We start from the raw sequence: 24,273 nt of genomic DNA, 5'->3' as shown, positions 1-24,273 counted from the left end.
AATTTTTTAAAAGAATTATAATTCTTATTTCAACTTGCAGACAATGTCAAGTTCTAAAGGTCTTGCTTTTGAAAAAAGCCACTGTAGTTCAGTATGCAAATAATATTTAAGCAGAAATCATTTTATGTTTGAAACAGTATTGAACTTTGCCTTCAATGAAAAAAAATTAAAAAGCATGTAATCGTATATCTAGGGTGACTATATGACCTGTATTTTCTGGGACATTCCCTTATTTTCATGTAATTTTGGCCATCCCAATTTGAATTTTTTCATGAAAAAATGTCCCATTATTTACTACAAAGCCTATTGAAGTTTTTATTCTTTACTGAAATTAAGTATTAAAATTATTTTCCTAATCCTATTTATATTATGATAATTATGACTTTAAATATTGTCATGTTTTAATGACCCCCCCCCCCCCATATAGAATCCATTTAAATCTTCTGCTTCAATGCAATGGTGCTTCATTTTCTGCTTTTTTTTTGGCAATTTTAGTAATAATTGGCAACTTTGCTTACCTTTGTTAACATTTTTGGAGACAATTGGCGATTTTCCCTTATTTTTATCAAGGAAATATGGTCAGCCCACATATATTCAACTGACATTCAATAGTTTGAAATATTTTGAAGCGATGCAATTTTTTGCTGTCATATTTTAGGCAACATCTTCTTAAACATAGAAATACCTCAGGTATGCGTGACCATATGTCCTGCTTTGAACATTGTCACATAATCATTGTACCCTTGTTGCTCTACACATTTTCGCCCTACTGGAATATGGTTTAGAGGGGATCGAGTTGGAGAAGAACAAAAATTTATGGAAGAAATTCACACAAAATGTTTTTCAAGCACTTATAAACCATTATTATTTTTTTCAAGGACTTTTAAAGACTTGAAAATGAACTTTTTTTTCAAGGACTGTACAAACCCTGCAGTGAAAATTAGGGATTTTTCGGAAATTCCATAGGGTGACCCTATGGCATATTTTTTTCCAAACATTAGTTTTTTTTCTGTAATTTTAATCATTCTCACTTTTTTGTAATAAAATAATGTCCATTTTTTTCAATGAATCTTATTTGAATTTCTAATGCTTCACTGATAAAAAAAAATTGACACATTATTTTACCAACTAGTAAATTATACATATTATAATTATGACTAAGAATTTTTATTTTGCATGTTAAACTTTTTTTATGGAACCCATTTAGAAACCACTGCGATTTGTGGTAGAGCTTCATTTCTCACCATTAATGACTTTTTTGGCAACATCAGCAATAACTGCCAATTTTGCTCACTTTCAGTATCATTTTTGGCGATAAGTGACTATTTCCCATATTTAGAATCCTGATTCTTCATATTTTTCTGGAAGAAATATGATCACCAAATTGGTCAGCCAGGGAAAGAGGAATTTTCTTTTGGGATTTTTCATTTTTGTGAAGCACGATTTGGGGATTTTTAAGGAGTTTTCTATAGAAATACGAAAATTTGGAAGAACCTGGTTTTCAACTGGAATATTTTGATAAGGATAAAAAAATCTGCAGGCAATTAGAAGCATTGGCACCTGTGTAATTGGATTTATCCTGTTTCAATGATGTTTTACTTACAATAAATTAAACAAAATATTATATTGTTAGTTAGAATTATTTTATGAAGAATTCCTGAGAAAAAGATTATGACTAATTAAAAAAGAAAAAATTGTATTGTTGGCAGAGAATAAAATAAAGGAGAGAAAGCTAACAACTCAATCTTGGCAATCCTTATGATAGGCACGAAGAAGAGAGAGAAATGATTGTGATTGGATGAAACCAAAAAGAAATTAACTGCTCATTAAAATGTGAAATTATTAATGATACCCTCTCCCGTCATTCATTGGTGCATTGGCTAGACTCGACAATCCCAATGACTTGGTTGAAACTCATTTTTTGGATGCCGTCAACAACAGAAGGAATGAATTCTTGAGTTTTCTTTCTGAGCTTTTTTGTTTCAACTGTCACAAAGGATCCAATTTCCTCGAGATTGCTACCTTCCATTGGCATCACAATGACATCACCGGGTTCGGAAGCTGCGCTACTAACACTCCAATTTTCTGCAATTGTCAGCTGTTCCATTGCAGACATTGAAATGCTTCTGGAAGAGTTTGAAGCTGCTGCTTTTTCATTATTTACATTTGCAGATGATGTTTTTGAGCATTCCGTTATGGATGGGGGTTCATTTGATTCATCTATCATAAGTTGCTCTTGATGATTTTCATCATCAGAAGAGACAGAGGAACTATTATTTTCATCATAATCATCACTGTTAAAGTGTTTAGGTCTTCTTATGATTCTTCTCGGTCTGCCTACAGCTAATGAAGCCACTTCACGACTCAAAGTTTCTCCCTCTCTCTGATTTCTTTTGGAGTCCTTAAGAAGGAAATCATCATCACAATCATAATCGTCATCATCACACGAGTCTGCATCAGACTCAATATTTTTCACCTTTTTCTTTCGTTTCATCTCGGGGTTAGAAATTTTAAGATTAAAGCCAATTTTTCTGTGGCAATTATTATTTGGAACTGGACCAACTTTTGTTTTTCTCTTAGTCCTCCTTCCGGATGAACTAGACTCAAAGTTAGATTCGTTGCCCGAATCGGTAGATGCTTGTTTTCTTTTATTTGTTTTCTTCCGGGACTCATGATCAGAGATTTGATTACAACCTGGAACTTGGTTTTGAGGATCTACAGATTCATCTCCAGGTATAACATTTTCCAGATCTGCACAATGTCCAAGTTTTTTGTGTTCGACAGACAAACCATTAGCCAATGCTTGGCTGATGCATCCATCAGTATTTATTACCTCTAATTCAGATGCAGTTGGTACAGAATCGTCATCACTGGTAACAACTTTTTTTGAAATTCCTAAACAACAAAAATTAAAATTAAAAAAACCTGGCATTTTCACAGCAAACAAAATTGTTTTTTCTCACAAGAATGAAACAAGACATTTCTACATAACCACTACAGATGTTTTTGAATGATTTCCAGGATACTCTAATCAGTGGATTTAACAGTTTCTCGAAGTGATGAGTGTTTTTATTTGTGGTATTTTCGTATTTATTTACTTGTGGTGTTTTTATTTGTATTATCCTAACAAGATTTAAGAAATTTAAATAAAAAGTGAGGCAAAACTGTGAGTTATCACTCACAGTGTTGAAACCTCGCATCCAAGTGGTGCAGTGATTAGATGCTCATCTTCCACTATAAAGGTTACTGTCAAAGTCCACGGGTTCGAATCCAAGCAAACAACATTAGAAACAAGTTCTTTACCTACCAAGCCCGGGGCAACCACAGATAGACTGAGCCTTCATTTCCCACCCAACTTCACTAGCTGGAAATTGCTGTATGGCAATATATGATCAGCGTTGTTGTGCGGTAAAGTAGTGTTGAAACCTACATACTTTGGTACAAAATTTCTAGTGTAATATAGATGACGAAAATAAAGACAAGTATAACAAACTTAAATGTGTATTTTGTTAAAGATAGAATCATTTTAATAACAACAGAAAACAACAATCACTTGAGTGATCCCTTCAGTTAACCCGAAATCTTTCGAGAATTGCAAAGGACATCTGATGTCTATATGATATGTGCATACAGTTCTTCTATCCAATGAGAAGCCTCATACATAAAATGCGGCACGGGCAGCATTTTGAGCCCAGTTAATGTAGAGATCACAAGGTCTATACCCAAAATAAAGCTTTTGGCCCATTTTTGCACAAGTGGTGTGAAATAACAGCTTAGGACTCCAAAGTCAGACACAAGCAGAACAACTCAAATATCAGACGCGAAGAAAAATAGCTAGGATGATTTAAATACTTACTTGGCATGATTTATATTAAAATTTATATGAAAATTAATAACCACAATATAAAGACCACATAACCAAAAGAGAAATGAATGCTTGTGCTAACAGACACATAATTAGTATAATCTGGGCAGCAACTAGGGGGGAGCAGACAGGTCTTGGGCCCAGGGCACTGGACCAGAGGGGGTGCAAATTTTATTCTCAAACCTCTCCTTCAACATTACAAGGGGAGCCAAAATGCACACTTGCCCAGGGTGACCAAGCATCTAGTTGCGGCCCTGAGTGCAATATTGACTCTCTGCTCAGATGACATTGTAATGTCTAAACCTATATAATGTGTATGTATTTACGCATTAATAAACTTATGTAATCTTGTCATTTTTAAACAATGATTATTATAATTAGTTACAAATCACAGGTAACAAAATCAGAAAAATTTGGGAACCTCAAAGTCACCTTAAAAAAAAGAGCATTATGGGAAAAATTATAATTACATACACATGTCCCTTGTTTCATGTAGTCTGATTTTAAGTAACTTTACTATAACACAATTTTGAAATGATTTTAAATGTGTGTGTGTGATTAAATTAAATCATTTTTTAATGATTACAACCTGCGGAATTTGAGTCTATGAGTTTGACATTAATCCTGAAAACAGATGTCAAATTAAAGATATAACATAGTGAAAATAACAAAATCCATTGAATTTTATGATTTAAATGAGACTAATGCGGGAAAAACACTCAAATCCAACTCTCACTAATCAACATCTTTTGATAACATTGACAATGCTATCAGAACTTTAATCAAGTAAAAAGATTTTAATGAAACTAGAATTGCCGCATTTGCAAGGGATAATCAGAACTCTCAGGCAATTCTCCTGCTACTGAAGTTTTCATAAATAGACAAAGAATATTTCTTGTCATCTGAATCGTGACTGTTACATAAAAAAGTTATCACTAGGCTCTTCAGGAAAGAAAACACCCACACTCACTAGAATCAATCAAAAATATCAAACGCAGTAGTAAAAAGTATAAATTAAAAATTCATTCACATAACTTAAATTTAAGAGTTTTATTTAAAAGTTTGAATAATCAATTCATTCAAAAAACTTTTTTCTGCTGGAAGTTGGATTCATTTTTTCATCTTTCTAAAGATAACTCCCCTACACTATTGCACCCATGTTAAATTCAACTCACTTTACACAATTATTTTGTGGAACCAATTAATCACGTAAAGCAAGGAATGCCTGCATTCAAACTCAGGAAGAGAAAGTGCACAACAGACCAAGTAATAACATTTTGTGTGTGTGTGAAAAAATGTTGTTGATTAATATTATTTTATTCTCATAAGAATATATCATACATATGCAGGAGAGCGAATTTTCGCTCTCCTGCACATACATTCAAATATTGATGACCAAAAATGACCTATTTGTCAAGGAAAATAATGATAACTATACTGGCATTATATGTGTTTGTAAACATCTTACTTTTCCTTCTCTTTTTGTTTTGTTCAATTATTTTGTCATCGATACCATCTTTATTTGCTCTTGGTCTTCCTATGCAGAGGAGAAAAATACAGTGAAAACTATTGCTCATATTATAACGATTATATATTATTAATATTGCAGTGAAACCTCCTGTAAAGACTATCTACCATTTCAGATCTTGGTTTGATTAGTCTGCTGTTTGTAAAAACATACTGTTACGAAAAATATCGTAGCACAATTAGTAAAAATCCCCTCAAACTTGCCGATGTCCTGTTGCCAAACGAAAAATTGAAGGCAAGACGCAAAACATCCAGATTTTCCTGGAACATTGATTTTCTGCCCGTCCAGTGGTGCTGCCAACTTAGAAACTGTAAAACGAAGTTTTCTGGAATATTCATTTTTCTCAAAGATTTGACCGTACCTATAAATAGTGAGGTGATCACAAGAGAAGATAGCGAGAGTTGTTGGATTTCACATTCGAGAAGAGAACTTTGATCTGGTTAATGTATATATCTCTGCTTGTAAATACATGTAAAAATTGTTGTTCTGTGAATAAATTTGTAATGTCCTGCAAAGTTTTTCCATCCTCTGCTTATTTCAAGGATTTGTGAGAAATTATCCATGGAACAATACATTTCTAAGAACGAAAGAATAAAAAAGTAACTGCAGTGGTGGGTTGGTAAGATACGGAGTTAAAGGTGGGAAGAGTTCATGGTACACGGGTACAAACCCATCCACCTCCAGATAATTACACTTTTTTCAGCCGCTGTGGTGGTCGAGTGGTTATAGTGACGGACTCGCGATGCGAGGATCCGGGTTCGAACCCCACAGTGGTGGTCGGCTGAAGTTGGTTTTCTGTGGTTCCCAACTTCAAGGCGCAAATGCGAGCCGATCTCCCCGTTAAAAAGTCTCGCCACAGAGAGCAACAGTCCTACAACAATAAATCATTCAATCATAACACTTCACTCATAGTTAGAAAAACTGGTGGCAGATGGCAGCACTACACATAATTACACAGCATTACAGAGAAACAAAAAAACTTCACGTCAGGTTTCACTATACGTACACGCACATTCCCGCATGTACCGATTCGTTGGGGGTTCCGCGGGGGGGGGAGGGTGAGGTGTGGGCGGGGTACATGTGTGGTGTAGCAGTAGTAGGTAGGGCCTCCAAAAAATGGCTCGGAGATCCATGATGTTCTTAAGTCAGCCACCTCGTTGGGCAATTTGCCTGTTGTGGCGTGGTATTTGTACTTGACCAATATAAACAATTCACCCCAGAAAGCACATTCTTCTGCGTCATATTACCCAGAAAACCAGAAAATGCACCCCCTATACACAAGTTGAATGATGACAACACCCTGTGGGTCAAACGGGAAAATCAAAGAAGCACACATTAGATATCACTGGAATCCCGCTCTCTTGAAAGGTCTATATTCCATTTATGGAACATGCATTTTTGAAAGCAAGTAGCATGTTCACGTGTAACCGTACAAAGAACTTTGATATATCAAGTGGTATAGAAACACGCAAAATAATTTTCAATTCACTTCAAAATTGAAATTTTGGCAAATTTCAATGAAATGGGAAAAATGTCAAATTTCAAAATTTTGTCAAAAGGTTTATATTAACTTAAAGAAAAGTGTTTCCAAAGTTATTTAAAAAAATATTTGGAATTGTCTTCTACATACAATAAAGAATTGGAAAAGGGTTAAAACTGTGTTAGAGGATTTTGGACTGAAACAATGTAAATTACGCTCCCCTAAGTGGATATTGAGATTTTTCATTGGTTTTCTTTTCCATCTATTTGCACAGCACGAGTAACAGACATATTTGTGATGAAAATATACCTGTTAAAAGCTATACATAGGTAATATTGTGATAAAGTACAGAGTAAACATATTTAATGAAACTATTTTGTTATATTTCATATGACCCCCCAGATAAATGGATAAACTGTTGCATAGTAAACTTAATTCCACTAACCTGGTCTTGCACTACCAGTACACTTCTTTTTCTTTGAAGGTTCTTCTGTGGGAATAAGATTGCACAATTCTTCGATCTCTAACTCAAATTGTTCCATGTCAAAGGTATTTGGAGAGCCTTTGGTTAAAAAAAAATAAAAATAATAGAAATAAAAAGGCACATGGTGATGACGATGTAACAACAATTAAAAAAAAAAAATTGTTTGCTCTTTTATATCGATGCTACTTGATAACTGAAATGAACTCACTCAATATCTTGTCAACAAGTGATCTATTCTGTTTTTCTTCTTTTTTAAATTTCATCTAATGGAGAATTAAATAAGAAAAAAAAATCATATTTTTCCAATATTTTTTCAAAAATGATACTGATTTCATTTACTGATATATGATTTACTTTATGTAAAAAATAAATTTGTTGATCAATTCCCATCAAAGGAATTTTTTTACAGCAAGTTTTGTGCAGTTAATGAAAAATTTACGAATTATGCAAAAATCACATCCTGTATCATTTAGCTTGATTCTTCATATTGTTGCGTACAAGAGGGATTTTCAAACTTTTCACAGCTTCCTTGAACTCCCAAAATCAGCGTAAGCCTCTCTATATTTCAATCAATGTAATTCTTTAAAAAAAAGGAGAGGTGCTTACCTTCAAATAAATTACTATTTTCAGTCATTATGTGCTGTGAACGCCATTTTTGCCATTGAAATATTTATACACTGCTCAAAACAATTAGGGGAGCAAGCAAAAAAGTGAAGAAAACCGTGCGAGACAGCCACGTATTGGCATACAATGGATAGTACACGCGTATCAATGCGCAATACAGAAAAAAGACGTAAAAAAATTTAGAATTAAGCTTTCATTCTTTGAAAATATGGAAAAAACATGAAAAGATGATTTAGGGCAACAATTTGGTTACATGTAAACGATAAAAAAAAGTACTGTTTAGACATGATGCATGAGTTTTAATAGGGCGTGTGGTCTCCTCGAACAGCTAAGACTGCTGCACACCTGTTTGCCATGGATGCGATGAGGTTATCGATTAGACTTTGGGGAATACTGTTCCACTCCTCAAGAAGTGCAATCTGCAAGTCTCGGACAGTAACAGGCGGCCTTGGTCGCGCAGCAATGCGTCGTCCGAGCATGTCTCAAACATGCTCGATTGGATTCAGGTCAGGAGAGCACGCTGGCCATTCCATACGCTGTATTGTTTCAGCTTCAAGCATGTTCTCCACCAGACGAGCTCTATGCGGTCGGGCATTATCATCCTGGAAAACAAAGGAATCTCCAATGGCTCCAGTGTAAGGGATGACATGAGGTCGCAGTATCTCGTCTGCGTACCTTTGGGCCGTCAGACTGAATCGGGACTCGTCTGTAAACAGCACTTGGCTCCAATCATGTTGCTCCCAATCTCGATGTTCAGCAGCCCATCTTCTTCGGGCCGCACGGTGGCGTGGGGTCAACGGAATGCAGACCATTGGCCTACGTGCATAGAGCCCTCCCTCATGAAGCCAATTACGTACTGTTTGGGTGGACACCCTTCGTCCTGTTGCCAAGAGCAATCGTCTTTGCATCTGCATAGCATTCTCTGTTCTGTTTCGACGGGCTGTTAACCGTATATACCGGTCATCAGTTGCTGTAGTGGCGCGTGGCCGACCTTGCCCTAGTCGACGTCTAACATTTCCTGTTTCTTGGAATCGATCCCACAGCCTTGCAACAACACTTCTGGCGACTCCAACAGCGTCCGCGACACTACGTTGTGTTTGCCCGGATTCCAGTCTGCCTATAACACGCCATGCCATGGATTCCGGTAAATCACGTTGTTGAGACATCCTCAAGTCACCTTGTCTCAAAAAAAAAAAATACTGCGCAATTGAATTTCACAGTTATGGCAGTAAAACAGACGTTTCTGCAACGTCCCGATTTCTGCCCTTGTCTCCTTTTTCTGGTTTTCGACGTCATGAACTTTGATTTGCATATGAAGTTTTCTTCTTCCGTTTCCTGCTAGGCTTTAAATTATGGATGATTCATTTTATGTTACTTATCGGTATACATCTTTGCGTAATTTTGTTAAAACCATGTGCTTTCCTAATTGTTTTGAGCAGTGTATATTAATAACATATAAATACTATTATTGAAATATATATTTTTTAAATTGACACTCAAACATACTATCATGGCCAACAGTTATTTATAACTGTACATTAAAGGTTAAAAAATTCTGGGGCCAATTAATCTATGATGAAAATGTTCAAAGATTAAATTGAAGTTTTAAATGCAGAACAACGTCAGTGTGTTTTTGGAGTTTTTAATTGTGTAAGTGATTTTTATTTTAATTTAAAATATATTGTGATTCGGCCTCACAACACATGTGGTTCAGGTATTTTGCACACAGTTGTTGTATAGATTTGAAAAGACATCTTTGGAGGGCCATGATATTTCTCGGGCTCCAGTATCACAAAGTTTTGTTTAAAAAAGTAAAGCGTAAGAGGTTCTTCCAAGGCCTTAGAGCTAAGGCTTCCCTCCCCAAGAAAAAGGGTTGGGGAAGGATTAAATAAAACATTATTTACAGGTACTGTATTCATAACTTGATTTAATCCACTTTTGTATGAATATGCATACACAAAAGAAAATTAATATATTAGCTCGTCCAACTGGAAGTTGGGACTTGTCTCATTATCATTAGATAACTATGAGTAAGGCTAAAAACATAGTGGGAGCGGCGAGCAAAGCAACGAATGAAAGGGGAAAAAATGCAGGAATAATATAGCATCGAGCAAAGAATGGCCGCACATAGTCAGGCATTGTTCTAGAGTCGATCAGTGATATGGCACAGCTGCCAACTTTTGAAAATGAAAATTATGGAGATTTTCACGTGGACTCGTATTTTATACTAAAACCGCTCTCTAATAAATACAAAAGGGATTTTTCCAAATAAAATTTGGATTTTACACACATAAAAGTCACACATAACATAGGGAATAAAATCCCTATGCAAAAAAAACAAGTGAAATTGGAGGCCCAAACTTCAATAGTGATCTAAAAATATATATATTGTGTTCAATCAGAAACAACATGAACAAACATTCTGTGCGAATGACCCCAAAATCATCGGAAGATGAAGGAAAAAAAGCATAAATTTTTAAAGAACACTGACTTTTTGTGACACTTGCTTGATGTGTTTCTGATTTCACATGGGTGATGATGTCAGTCTTTCCACCATGACCGATGTCTGTCCGTAAGACAACTTGTACAAAAAGAAAAAAGTCTACCCTTTTTATGCAACGTTTGATTAAAGGAAATTCATCGGGGAATAAGTATCTTTAAAACTGATAAAACATTTTTTCTTATCGGTATCCATGTTTTGTTATCGCACGTACGTAACTTCAGCAAAAAAGGAAGTTTTGACCACATGCACGTCACCAGTCTTCAATTATTATCCAGGGCTATTGGCTGCTATAAAAAAAAAAAAAACAATTTCCCTGCACGATAAGGCAAACAACTTTTCTTGTTACCATCAGAGGGTTTGTAAAACTTCCTTAAAAATGAATTTCCCATTCTTCCCCCATTTATGACGTGTGACGTCATTTCAAAAGGGAAAAAAACAGGCAAAAGACTTTTTGCCCCACAAGAAATTCCTTAGGGATTCTTTTCAGATGAAGTTGGGAATTTTTAGGGACAATTAGGGATTTTTTGTGATTTTCGTAAAAATTCGGGAGATTTAAGAACTTTTCGGGAGGTCGAGAGATGAAGCTAAAATTCGTGGGATTCCTGGAAAATTCAGGAGTCTTTGCAGCTATGACATGGATTTGTTGCTGTTAGAAAACTCTGGGCTTGGTATTTGTTGAAAAAAAAAAAAAAGCAGTTGTAATGTCCACAGTATAAATAAAACACGACACATACATGGCGAATTTCATCATCTCTACAAGCAACTTTGAGAACATCCAGAAAAGTTTATATCATATTTTCGTATGAATTTATCTACGTTTGACTATATTTTGGACAAAATAGCTCCCAAGTTATTAAAAAATTTGACGAACTTCAATCACAACCCCATCAATCCTACAGAACGTCTTGCAGTGACATTAAGGTAAGGAAAAAAAATTTACATTAAACAATTTATTTTGAACTGAAAATTAATAAGCGGAAATCACAAAAAAGACGCAAATCATTCACAAGACACTACAAACGTAGCTGCTGGACAATCTTGTACATTCTGAACTTGTAGAACTTTTGAAGGATTGAGATGGTAGACATGAGTTATGGATTGAGCATTAAGACCCACTGAGTTGAATTCATATTGATTTGGCTCATGCTGTCCGTAAACGAAGTCATGTGAACTAGTTCTTGCATTTTAATTCACAATATTTTTTTTTTGTGGCGCGAGAGCATGCACATGTGGTAGCAGGCTGTCAAAAATACTTTCATCTTCATCACAAGATCTGCATTACTATTTTTCTATAATTCTCAATTTATTTTCTTCAAGAGCAGTGCCAATGTCAGAATCTTTTTGCTTTTGTCGTTTTAATCCTTTAATAACTGGAGTGGTGGAATTTCCCAATTCATTTCACTCATCTTGTACTGAATTGTTTCCCTCTGATATTGGTGAATCAAGTAATGATTTCTCAGCATTTCACTCCGTCTGATGACTAGTATTTTCTATCTCTGTATCGATATCCTGCACTAAACTGTCAATGTCATGTTCCACTTTAGTCAAATTTCTGGTACTTAGTCTGGGGGTGAACTGATCTTGCAAAAAGCTCAAACTTTCAAAATATTGCCATGAGGATTTCCGAGGGGACTGAAATGCTGCATTTCCGGAATGATTGACGGGAAATTTTTTTAGTTCTTTTCGGAAAGTGTCACACAAACTTTTTCATTTTGCTCACAGTGTTTCCTAAAAAAAAACTAACCAAATTAAGTGTCCGAGTATAGTACTTTTTTTTTTAGGTATTTGGCTATAGGATCATCTTTCAGGAGCCTGGGTTTCACTTTCCAGATGGGTGCAACAACAGTGTCATTAATTGTACGAGAAACTATAGAAGCAATTTGGGAAGTGTTGCAACCAATACATATGAAAGTTCCCACTGCAAATATGTTCCAACAAATCGCCAAAGAATTCTACGAAAAATGGAATTTTCCAAATTGCCTAGGTACCATTGATAGCAAACAAATTCGAGTTAAATGTACTCCGAGTTAACTTCGGAACCATGTACTATAACTATAAAAAGGTTTTATTCTATTGTTCTTCAAGCTGTTGCAGATGCTAATTATAAATTCATCGCAATTGATGTTGGCAGATATGGTAAGCAGTGACGGAGGTACCTTCTGTTCTTCAGCACTATTTCATTCGACAGAATCGAAATGTCTGGATATTCCCCCTGAAAAAGCACTGCAGAATTCTCTCTCTGGGATTGTTATCCTGTACGTTTTCATCGGAGATGAAGCATACCCATTGTTATTATACAATTTAATGAAACCATTCCGCAAGCTGAATTTAGATTCCGATGAAGAGTACTTCAATATGAGGGTTTCTCGTGCAAGACGTTGAGTGTGCTTTTGATATAATTAATGCTAAGTTTCGTTTACCATGGAAGCCTATTGAAACATCACCGGAATTTACAGACGAAATTGTAAAAACCATTTGTCTCTTGCATAACATAGTCATTGCTAATGCTAATTATAAATTCATCGAAAAAGAAATATGCAAGATGAGCAGTTGCTGAAGTTCCAAAATGGAAACAACTGTGCGCGGGGAAAACAACAGACGGACGAATATCGCCAACTTCATTAGAGAAACTTATAAAATGTTCTTATGTCAAAATAAAATATAAGTTATGCACAAGCTGTACATAATACAAAATAATGTAAATTTTTCTACTATAACGAATGTCATATTTCAACATTATTACTGTAATGTACATAATGAAACGAAGTAACAGAAAGTGTTATTTGGAAATATTAATTACTTGTTGAGTTTAATTCCTCTGCCACCTTGTCCCAAAGTTTGTTGAGAATGAACCTGTTATGATGTTGGTGATTTTTTTGATCGCATAAAGGATTTTTTAGCAAAAACACTACTGATTGGCAGTTCAACGTCCATGTTGATAAGCGCTACAAGAGCAACAAAAACAAAATATCTTGGTCGCTCCGCTCTCATTCATTTGTAGCGAAGTTCTCACCTTGTTGCTGTGGGCACCACTATGTGCAGTTGCATTGGAATTCACGTGTTTGATTTTGCTGCGTCGATCTTTTCTTCACTCAATGCTTTGCTCTTCATTTCACCATGTTTTCAGCCTAAGCAGAGGTACAAGTTGAATCTTTGGGCAAACTGCTGCTCAAAGATGCCGAAAAACTCAAAAATTGAGAAGAAAAAACAAAACAGTGACTACAGTACTAACAAATAGTGTTCTATTCATAGGTGGCAAATACCCTTATCCTAAAGAACAACTTGTTACTGGGTAGTTTTAAAATTAATCTAAATATGAACTCTTAAATACATGGTTTTTTTTTCAAGCTGGCAATTTTATTCATAGTTAATGACACATATCGAAAGCTGAAAAAAAATCATTAAAAAAAACCTATTTCAAATTGTGCTACTTATACAGAGCCTTAAAGAGGACCTACAAAGCCTCAAAAATTGCGTATAAAATAAATGTATTGAAGTAACGCTATTTTCCAAATACATAACTATCATCTTTGTGATTCAAACTATAGTAAATAAAATTCAAACTATTAATTGGGTTGCAAACTTCAGGGGGGGGGGGGCAATGTGCAAACAAAAAATTTTAACAAATTAGAGAAATCACAACCACAAATGCTCTGCAAAAAAAAAGTCATTAATTGGGACATCTACTTACAAATTCAAAATAGAAAAATGCAGAGAATATGACCTCACCTTATGTGCAAAGGCGATTCTGAATTTTTATCTTCCCATTAACTGCAGTAATGAATGTTTAAAAGACCCTCTGCACATATGCAAAGCTATTCATTTAAGGGTTAATACAAAAATAATGAATCCATTAATTTCATAAATATAGTTCTTCAAGGATGATTGAGAATGTCCTTCTAGAACATCTCTTGCATCCATTCTGTAGTGGAGAAAGGCAGAAAAGAATTCTAAGGGTTGTTTGTATGCTGTCTTGCAACAAACTAATTTTCCTAGTAAAGCAGTTTTTGCTATGTCCTCAGTTTTATTCTGGTTATGTTAAAATACAATAAATTTATAAAAAAGACGCCAAAGTAATACTTAAGATTCCACCCTCTCCTCCCAAAACAAAGAAGATTTAATGAATAGTTACCAAACTGGTTCTTAAAACTGCTTTATTTATACAGAAAGAACAGAATCGCCTGATGTCATGAGCTTTGACTGTATGCAAGTTCATTCCCATTCTTGAAACGCGAAACAACATTTTACCTTATAATTTAATCCCAGTAAATGGCAAATGTTGAAAGTTTGTTCATGAGTCACATGAGTAATATACCTTTAATTCATGTCTTGATCTATCAGTAATCAAGTTTGCCATCAGGGCAAAATCTGTACCAACCATCATTAGAGCTTTATAAAATATAGCTGTATCTGAATTTGGAATAGAATATACAAATCAGTAAAAATTAGGTTTGCATAAAGTTATCAAAATTTCTGCATGCTTTCACACACACATATTTTTTTCATGTACACAACAGTTATGACATATACACAGTTCATGGGCAGCAGAAATACTGGGGAAAGACCCTTAGCGTCATTAACAGAGCCGACTGATCTAATGCATATTTATCCATATACACTGACATCATCATGTCCCCTCCCCCAGCCTTTCAAATTTATCTACACCCATGACACAGTTAGACATGTACTTTGATTTACCATTACTCAAGTTACCAGCAAAAAATACAGTCAGACCTGCTAATAACATAGTAGTAGGGTTTGAAATGTGGCTCCAGCTGGATTGTTGTGCCAAGTTTGATATTTTTTTATTCTGTAGATTCCAAATATCTTTGGTGCTATTTTTTTCTTACACATTTTTTTAGGCGATTTTCAGCATGGCGTCCAAGATGGCTGCCATTTGTTGATTACCCTTAATATTCATGGCACACTGTTGACCAGTATGTCAAATTGTATGTTTTTGGGGTCAAGAAATACAAATTTACAATCAAAATAGGCGTACGCGTGTTCTTATTCCTTTTTGAATTATAGTTCATTTTTTACATTGTGAAAGCTATTTTGAAAGGTACATTACCATTTTATTACTATATATAAACTACATATAAAACGTGCTTCAGTGAATCCCCCAAAACCCACATCGTCGAATGTACAAATGTTATATAAAGCAGTCCCAAATATTTCAGTAAACACAATAACTCACTAATTTTACGTTAGACAGTGATATTGATATCATCAAGAAGTACAAAGTTAGTGATTTAGCATGGTTCTTTTCCTGTTACTCACACCATGATGACATAACTATTCACACACGTATGGAAGTTCCCCATTTCCAAATACAAGTGTTTCAGTCATGTCACAAGCAAATGAAGTCACACAAAAATCTGTACTCAAGAACGATATCATGCCTTCATGGGCTTCATCTAATTCTATTCTGCCTCAGATACAAGAAGATTAACAAAACATATAATGTTGAAGTAACACCAATAACGAGATTGCGACTAACGGATAGTAATGCACTTTACACAGTTACGTGCATGGCTAAAGAAATTGCAACCTTAGTTCATGGACCAGCAGCTAAACCCATAATGACGATGGACATGAAAGTGCACTGAAAATTCAATTGTCTACCGGTAATCAAAAGTGGCTGCTCCGAGTAGGAGAACTTCATGTTTTTTTGCATCTATCCATGCATTAGGAAAATGCATTGAAAGTAGTGGCCTTGATCTCATATGAACTGAAATTGGTCTGTATTCTCCTGTAACAATTCGTCAGATTTTTGGTGGGAAAAACTACACCAGAGGCAGAGTTTCACATGATTATGGTTTTGGTATGCTACAAGCTTCTTTTTGAAACACTGCCACATTCTATGGAAATTATTTTCCTGTGAAAAAATGCAACTCACTACATGAGAAATTGCACATTGGTGATGCTGAAGCAACAACTTTGTTTGAAGAGATTAATGTAGCAGTTGGAAAAGTTTGTCTTTCACATGTTACAAAATGCAGTGGTGATATGAGAAAGTTCCTTTTATACTGAATACACTGCTGGCCACCCAAATTGCAACACCAAGAAAGACAAGAGATATCGCAACAATATTTATTTTGTAGATAACATGTTGAACAAGCATCAAATGATTAAATTTATAGACTTCTGTGAAGTGTGGTTCCTGCCAAAATCAGTAGCCAGAGTAGCCGCCGTTGTTGGAGATCACCGCTGCCACACGCCTCGGCATTGATTCAAAGAGACTTTGGATGTGTTCTTGGGGTACAGCAGACGAAGCAGCTTCCACGCGTTGCCAAAGTTGATCTGGTGTGGCAGCTGGGGATGTAATCTGGGTCAATCGTTGAGCAACCATGGACCACATGTTTTCTATCGGCGAAAGATCCGGAGAGCGAGCTGGCCAGGGAAACAATTCAATCTGGCGGGCGATTGACGAAGAACCTTTGGACAATGCGTGCCACGTGTGGTCGCGCATTATCCTGTTGAAATATGGCTGTGGGCAAGCCCTGAAGGTAAGGAAGGACAACTGGCTCCAACACCTCGGAGATGTAGCGCTGGCTTTTTAAAGTACCGGCAATGCGTACTAGAGGAGTGCAAGAGTGATATCCAATACCACCCCATACCATAATACCCGGTGCAGGACCAGTGTGGCGGTGCATAATGCAGCTGTTCAGCATCCTCTCTCCACGGTGTCCCCAGACTCGAATCCGACCATCGTGGTGTTGCAGACAGAAGTGTGACTCGTCAGTAAAGACAATTTCATTCCATTGTGCCGTCCACATCCTTCTTTCATCGCACCATTGGCGGCGGAGACGTCTGTGGTTCTGCGTCAAGGGTAGACGAAGCAATGGACGTCTTGCGGACAGACCACTCTGTTGTAAACGGCGTCGAATGGTACTACGCGCAGACACTGGATGATGCGGTACAGACTGAATGTGCTGTGCTATGGTTCGTGATGTGGCTGAGCGATCCGTCACTGTCATACGCACAATACGCCTGTCATCACGTGAAGTGGTGCACTGAGGTGGATGCGATCGAACACGTCGGTCCGTCGTACCCTCCTGCATCCAACGATCACATATCCGCATTACAGTTGTTGAGTTTCGTCCAACACAACTACCGATTTCCCTGAAAGATAATCCACAATCTCGGTAGGCCACTATCCTTCCTCTGTCGAACTCGGGTACTTGATCAAACGATGATCGCTGTTTTCTACGAGGCATAATTGATCGTTTTTTTGAAAAAACCACAAGAAAAACACAATTGCCGTACTTCAAATCGTCGAAATCTCCAAGCCTTAAATAGCGCTTTGAAGTGGCGCCACAGGCGCACGTGATGTGCGTCTGCGCTGAAATTCTAATCATTTGCATATCTCACCTCCGCTAATGCATGTTGTAAATTTCATATTATTTGCATGCTTCCTTCAGGGTGTTGCATTTACGGTGGCCAGCAGTGTATATATATAAACCAATTTGGATCTTTGTTGCGCTTTATCCATGCTAATCACTACAGAGATTGGGCATTGCATCTCACATCATTAGAGAAACAAATCAAGTATTACTTTGCTCATGACTTATTTCATTATGCAAGACATACAAATACAAATACAAATACAAATACAACACCACAACAGGCAAAATGCCCAACGAGGTGGCTGATAAAAAGATGCCCATAAAAATATGGTTGTCATATGTTTCAAAAATACAGCAACCCAATTAAAAATGCAATTAACACAAATTACAAACAATATATACACATGATAAAATATTATACAATGCCCATAAAGAATACTTATGGTTGTCTTATTCTAAGAATGGATAGCTTCCCGATTTACCCCAACATGTTTATCGTATTTCTTTTTAAACGTGTCAATTGTGTTACAATTTACTACCTCCGGGGGTAAGCTATTCCATTTATTAACAACCCTATTGGAGAAAAATTCCCTGCGACACCATAACCTTGCATTGTCCCTCACCAATCGATACTGGTGTCCCCTTGTAAAAGCAGTCGATTGGCGGTGTACTAAAAGTTCATGGTCCATCCTATCCATCCCATTGAAAATTTTGAACACTTCGATCATATCTCCTCGACACCTGCGTTCATCCAATGTAAACATATTCAAAAAATGAAGTCTTTCTTCATAACTCAAGCCCTGTGTGCCAATAAGGACACGCGTAGCTCTTCTCTGCACCCCTTCAACCAAGTCTATGTCCCTCTGTAGGTATGGTCTCCAAAACCTTACAGCATACTCCAGTCCAGGACGAACTAAGCCTCGAAAAAGCGGAAGAATGACTTTAGGAGAACGCGAAGAGACCTTTTTGAAAATGAGACCAAGCATTCTATTCGATTTTTTGACAACCGCTGAACAATGTTCAGAAAACTTAAGTCGCTCGTCAATGAGAATTCCCAAATCGGTGACTCTAGTTGCATCCGGGATAGTGACACCATTCAACTCGTAAGAGAACCGTGGGTTGTTCGAACCAAAATGAGCGACCATGCACTTATCTACGCTAAACGTCATGCTCCATTCATTTGCCCATGCTGCAATCTTGTTTAAGTTGGTCTGGAGCAACTCCCTATCGCTTTCATTCCCGATTACCCCCATTAGCTTCACATCATCTGCGAATTTGCTAGTAATTCCATCGATACCCTGATCGAGTTTATCGATAAAAAGTGAAAAAAGTATGGGGCCAAGGACACTTCCCTGAGGAACTCCACTTGTGACGTCTGTCCAACCAGAGAATTCCCCGTTCACCATAACTCGTTGTGACCTATCTCTTAACCACGATTCTATCCAATTCAGCAAGTTGCCCCCTATTCCAATCTCGTGTAAACGCTTCAAGAGTTTGCCATGTTGGACCCGATCGAATGCCTTCTGGAAATCAAGGTAAACCACGTCGACATTTTTGCTCTTACCCAAAGCCTTAGTCACGTAATCATAGAAGCAAAGGAGGTTAGTTACACATGACTTCCCCTTCCTGAACCCATGCTGATTATCCGACAATACATTATTCTCGTCTATCCACTTCACAAACTGCCTTTTGATGATAATTTCCAAAATTTTCGAGAGGGAGCTCGTCAAACTCACTGGACGATAATTAGACACCACTTCTCTACTACCCTTCTTAAATATAGGAACAACGTTAGCCAGTTTCCAATCTCTCGGGACGATACCCTCAGCAACACTACTCCTGTATATCTGTGCGACTGGCCCCAACAATTCATTAGCACCTTCCCTGAGAACCCTGGGATAGATATCATCTGGTCCTGGTGCTTTGCTTGCACATACATTTCTTAGAAGATTTAGGACCTCCACGTCTTCCACTTGAATATCGTTGAGCGTTTTATTACCCCATGCAACACCCGTATATCGAATATCATTATCTCCATTAAAAACCGACGCGAAAAAGTCATTGAAAGCACTACACATGCCTACATTGCTCTCTACTTTTGAGCCTCCTATCGAGAGGGGGCCAACTGTCCCCTTACATCCATTATTGACGTATCGAAAAAATGATTTTGGGTCAGAGCCAATGTTATCTGCCAACCTAGATTCAACTTGCTTTTTACTATCCCTTATCGCTTTCTTCAACAGTCTTCTTTTATCAGTAAACAATGATAGGTCACCTCGTCCACTTTTATACTCTCTGAATGCTCTTTTCTTTTCAAGATAAAGGTTCCGCACGCTATCCGTGAACCATAGAGGGTGTGATGTACAAACACGCTTTTTTCGAACAAAGGGTATGACGTCGTGCAAAACAGAGGACAGCTTCGTACTAAATTCTTCCCATTGACTTACCACCCCTACTGATTCCAACCGGTCTTTGAAAACTTCCGCTAACCTTCTTCGCAAAACATCAAAGTTAGTTCTCCGAAAACAAGGAACCAGTCTTTTGTTATCAACCTTACCCGAGGAAAAGTTACAGAGAAATCTGACGATACGATGATCACTGGAAGAAAACTCTTCCCCCACCGAAACATGTTCAACTAGATCCTCAGAACTAGTAAGAACTAAATCCAAAATAGCAGTACCCCTAGTGGCTTCTGATACATGCTGATACAAAAAATTTTCGAGCACCAACTTAAGAAAGTCTCTTTCATACTGATTTCCAGATGAAAGGTTCTCCCAATCAATACCCGGGTAATTGAAATCCCCTAGTATGAGAACCCTCTTTCGCTTACACATGTAGGAAATTTCATCATGCATTTTGGCGATATAATTTTGATCCCTATTCGGTGGATTGTAACAAACCCCAACAATAAGCTTATGACGTCTTTTGTTCTCAAGTTCAACCCATATGGTTTCAATATCACTTCTCTGCACGTTACACTCTCTAGCCTTCAAACATGATTTCACGTATATCAACACTCCACCCCCTTTCCTATCAGATCTATTTCTCAAAAAAGTCCAACATAGTATGGAATTTTCTTGAAGCTGGGAGTTTTGGAATGTGGGTGTGTGGAAGTTTCGCAATATCCAAATCCAATGTGCCATTTACTAACCTATTTGAAGACCAGAACTAGGAACAAAAAAAATTAAAGACTTGAAGAACATCAGAATTCTCTTGAATTAAAGACCTGCATTTCACAATGCAGCCGTTATCAAAGAGAGTATTCGTGATCATTGTGAAGAAAACCCTTCCGAGATAACACCACACTAATGAATATTGCATCATCTATGAAGGTTCCAGAATCTGGAAAGAATGGTATTCCAAATCGTGACCAAAAAGGCAAATTAAAATTCGAAGAATTTGTAAGAAATAGACTAGAACGTGGATTGGGATTTAACAACGAATGATTGGGGCTGACAGAAGCTATTATACTTACTGCTACAAATAGCACCAATGTAACCTTGGTATCATTGAAGATGTTTCTTTCACACAATGAAATGAAATCACAATTGGCAAAGTATCTTGGGATTAAATTATATATACTACAGGATTTTGCTGCTGATGAGAAGAAAATTGTTGTTTTTGGCAGTAAAGCATACGGTAACCACACAAATGTTTTCGATCCAAATTCAACTGATCATACACACGAAAAAGACACCATTATACCTCTTCATGTACTTGATACTTTAGGTCTCTTTGCGTTCTCCTAAAGTCATTCTTCCGCTTTTCCGGGGCTTAGTTCATCCTGGACTGGAGTATGCTGTAAGGTTTTGGAGACCATACCTACAGAGGGACATAGAGTTGGTTGAAGGGGTGCAGAGAAGAGCTACACGTGTCCTTATTGGCACACGGGGCTTGAGTTATGAAGAGAGACTTCATTTTGTGGATGTGTACATTGGATGAACGCAGGTGTCGAGGAGATATGATCGAAGTGTTCAAAATTTTCAATGGGATGGATAGGATGGACCATGAACTTTTAGTACACCGCCAATCGACTGCTTTTACAAGGGGACACCAGTATCGATTGGTGAGGGACAAAGCAAGGTTATGGTGTCGCAGGGAATTTTTTTCTAATGGGGTTGTCAATAAATGGAATAGCTTACCCCCGGAGGTAGTAAATTGTAACACAATTGACACGTTTAAAAAGAGGTATGATAAACATTTTGGGGTAAATCGAGAAGCTATTCATACTTAGAATAAGACAACCATAAGTATTCTTTATGGGCATTGTATAATATTTTATCATGTGTATATATTGTTTATAATGTTCCTAATTGCATTTTTAATTGGGTTGCTTTATTTGAAATATATGACATCCATATTTGTTATGGGCATCTTTTTCTCAGCCAACTCACTGGGAATTTTGCCTGTTGTGGTGTTGTATTTGTATTTGATATAGTGAACCATCACAATAATTTTGAGATTGATGTGTTTTCACAAGATACTGACACTTTCATATTGCTGATTGTTTACTTGGTGACTTGAAACCAAGTAAATGAAATTAATTTAGTTACGGGTCGAGGCAGAAAACACAGAAAAATTAATATTAATGAAAGGTGTCATGCAATAGGTGTTTCTAAAGCCAGAGGTCTACATGCTTATACTGGTGAAGACTGGGGAGGGAAATTTGCAGCCATTTCAAAAGAGAAGTAGATAAAAGTGAACCTCAAACATCAGTGTGATAATAGCATTCTAAAAGCTGTTCAACAACTTGGGAACCTAATGTAAATCCATTATCCAATCTACCTTTGAAAAATTCACCAACTCTGCTTACTTGAAAGATACAAATTTTTTAACCATTGCAGAGTTAAGATAGCTCTTACGACGTTAGCCCCCCAGATGGCAACATATAGAGAGAAACGACCGTTTCTCTCTAGTTGACAAGTATGTCGAATTGTATGTTTTGGGAGTCAAGAAATACAAATTTACAATCAAAACAGGCATACATTGAACTAACGTCGTAAGAGGTATTAGCTGAGCTAGGAGGCTGTCCATGAGCAGTCCTGTTCAGCATTCATACATATGCTCTAAGGAAAGAAAATGTCTTTCCTCTTTAGTTCAATGGTTAGAAAACTCGCCCAGACAGTGAGAGATTGGTGGTTAGATTCCTCATAGAGGAATGAGAATTTTCTTTCCGAACTACATTTCAATCTCCGCTTGGTTATCCAGGCTTTTATACTTCTTATGAACAGTGGAGATTGTCATTTCTGTACATATTCTACGGTCCACTTTAATTTGCACCATCAGAAAGGGCTAAAAAAAACCATCAACCAACAATACCCCCTCTTGTTGGTAATGGGTGGGAAATAAATGATGAGGAAGCAATTTCTCAAGTCAAATGTCGGGAGATACCTGCACCCAATGGAGTTATTGAACTTGCAGACGTGGGTGTAAGGGTATGAGTGCAAGTGGGAAGTGTTCTTGCTTAAAGAATTCTCTTGCTTGCACTGCCCTTTGCAAATGCAGTGACTGTAACAATGTAAAGGACTATCAATATCAATACAGCAACAATAGTGATTCAGAAGATATAATACATATACATACAAGTGCTGCTTTTAATGATTCTGCTCAATATCTTTAATTATTTATGCTATCTCATTGAAAACTTTTTTTTTTGTAAAATTGGTTAATAAAACACTGTATATAATGTAATTCATATTTCTTTTGCTTTATTTGCATCACAACACAATGTACGCCTATTTTGATTGTAAATTTGTATTTCTTGACCCATAAAACATACAATTTAACATACTGGTCAACAGTGTGCCATGAGTATGAAGGAAATCTGTAAATGGCAGCCATCTCGGACATCATGTTGAAAATCATCTCAAAAATGTGTAAGAAAAAAATAACACCTAAGATATTTGGAATCTACACATCAAAATCTGCAAAATAAAAAAAAATATATCAAACTTGGCACAACACAATCCAGCTGGAAAACATTTAATCTCCTACTAAAGTCAAAGGGAGCTGAGTAAATCTTTATTGCATCTATAAATACAGATAAATGATTCACATGTATGTGATCAGCATATTTCTATAAATATTCAAATTTTTTTTAACATATAAACAAACATAAAAAATAAATATACTGTGCTTCAAAAACTCTATACATATAACATTGATTGTGATACAGTGTGCACGCTCTCAATAAAAATTTTCAATGCATAATCTCTCAATCTTCAAGAAATTTAGGATGCATATTAAACAGAGCGCAACTTAAAAAATTAAGATATTTTAATTTGTTTTTAAACTTTAAAAATGTCAAAATTTGTATCAAACAATAATTGAAACATTGTTTCCCTATTCATTAGAAAGATAAAAATCCTTAGTATAAAATCAAAATAAACACTTCGATTTTTCTCAAACTAGTGGTTGGGGGGGGGGGGAAGAGAACAATA

General features: G+C 36.5%; 1 protein-coding gene across 1 annotated transcript in view; it reads right to left on the bottom strand.

The window, feature by feature from the left end:
- Positions 1–1,679: 1,679 nt before the first annotated feature.
- The window catches only part of Bdp1 (transcription factor TFIIIB component B'' homolog Bdp1), a 58,648-nt gene continuing 36,054 nt past the window's right edge, over positions 1,680–24,273 (bottom strand). Inside the window, exons 8-12 of the mRNA XM_089236559.1 lie at positions 14,800–14,894; positions 7,566–7,620; positions 7,319–7,435; positions 5,334–5,402; positions 1,680–2,895 (exon numbers count right to left, since the gene is read on the bottom strand). Of these exons, the coding sequence (XP_089092685.1) occupies positions 1,862–2,895; positions 5,334–5,402; positions 7,319–7,435; positions 7,566–7,620; positions 14,800–14,894 (1,370 nt within the window). The 3' untranslated portion in view covers positions 1,680–1,861. The remainder of the gene's footprint in view (positions 2,896–5,333; positions 5,403–7,318; positions 7,436–7,565; positions 7,621–14,799; positions 14,895–24,273) is intronic.

Source organism: Pholcus phalangioides, unplaced genomic scaffold, assembly GCF_987345545.1.
Source record: "Pholcus phalangioides strain wild (caught in Gottingen) unplaced genomic scaffold, Ppha-v1.0 ptg000009l_1, whole genome shotgun sequence".
Taxonomy (NCBI): Eukaryota; Metazoa; Arthropoda; class Arachnida; order Araneae; family Pholcidae; genus Pholcus; species Pholcus phalangioides.
Note: the sequence above shows the minus strand (reverse complement) of the source record. Positions and strands in the feature narration are given on the sequence as shown.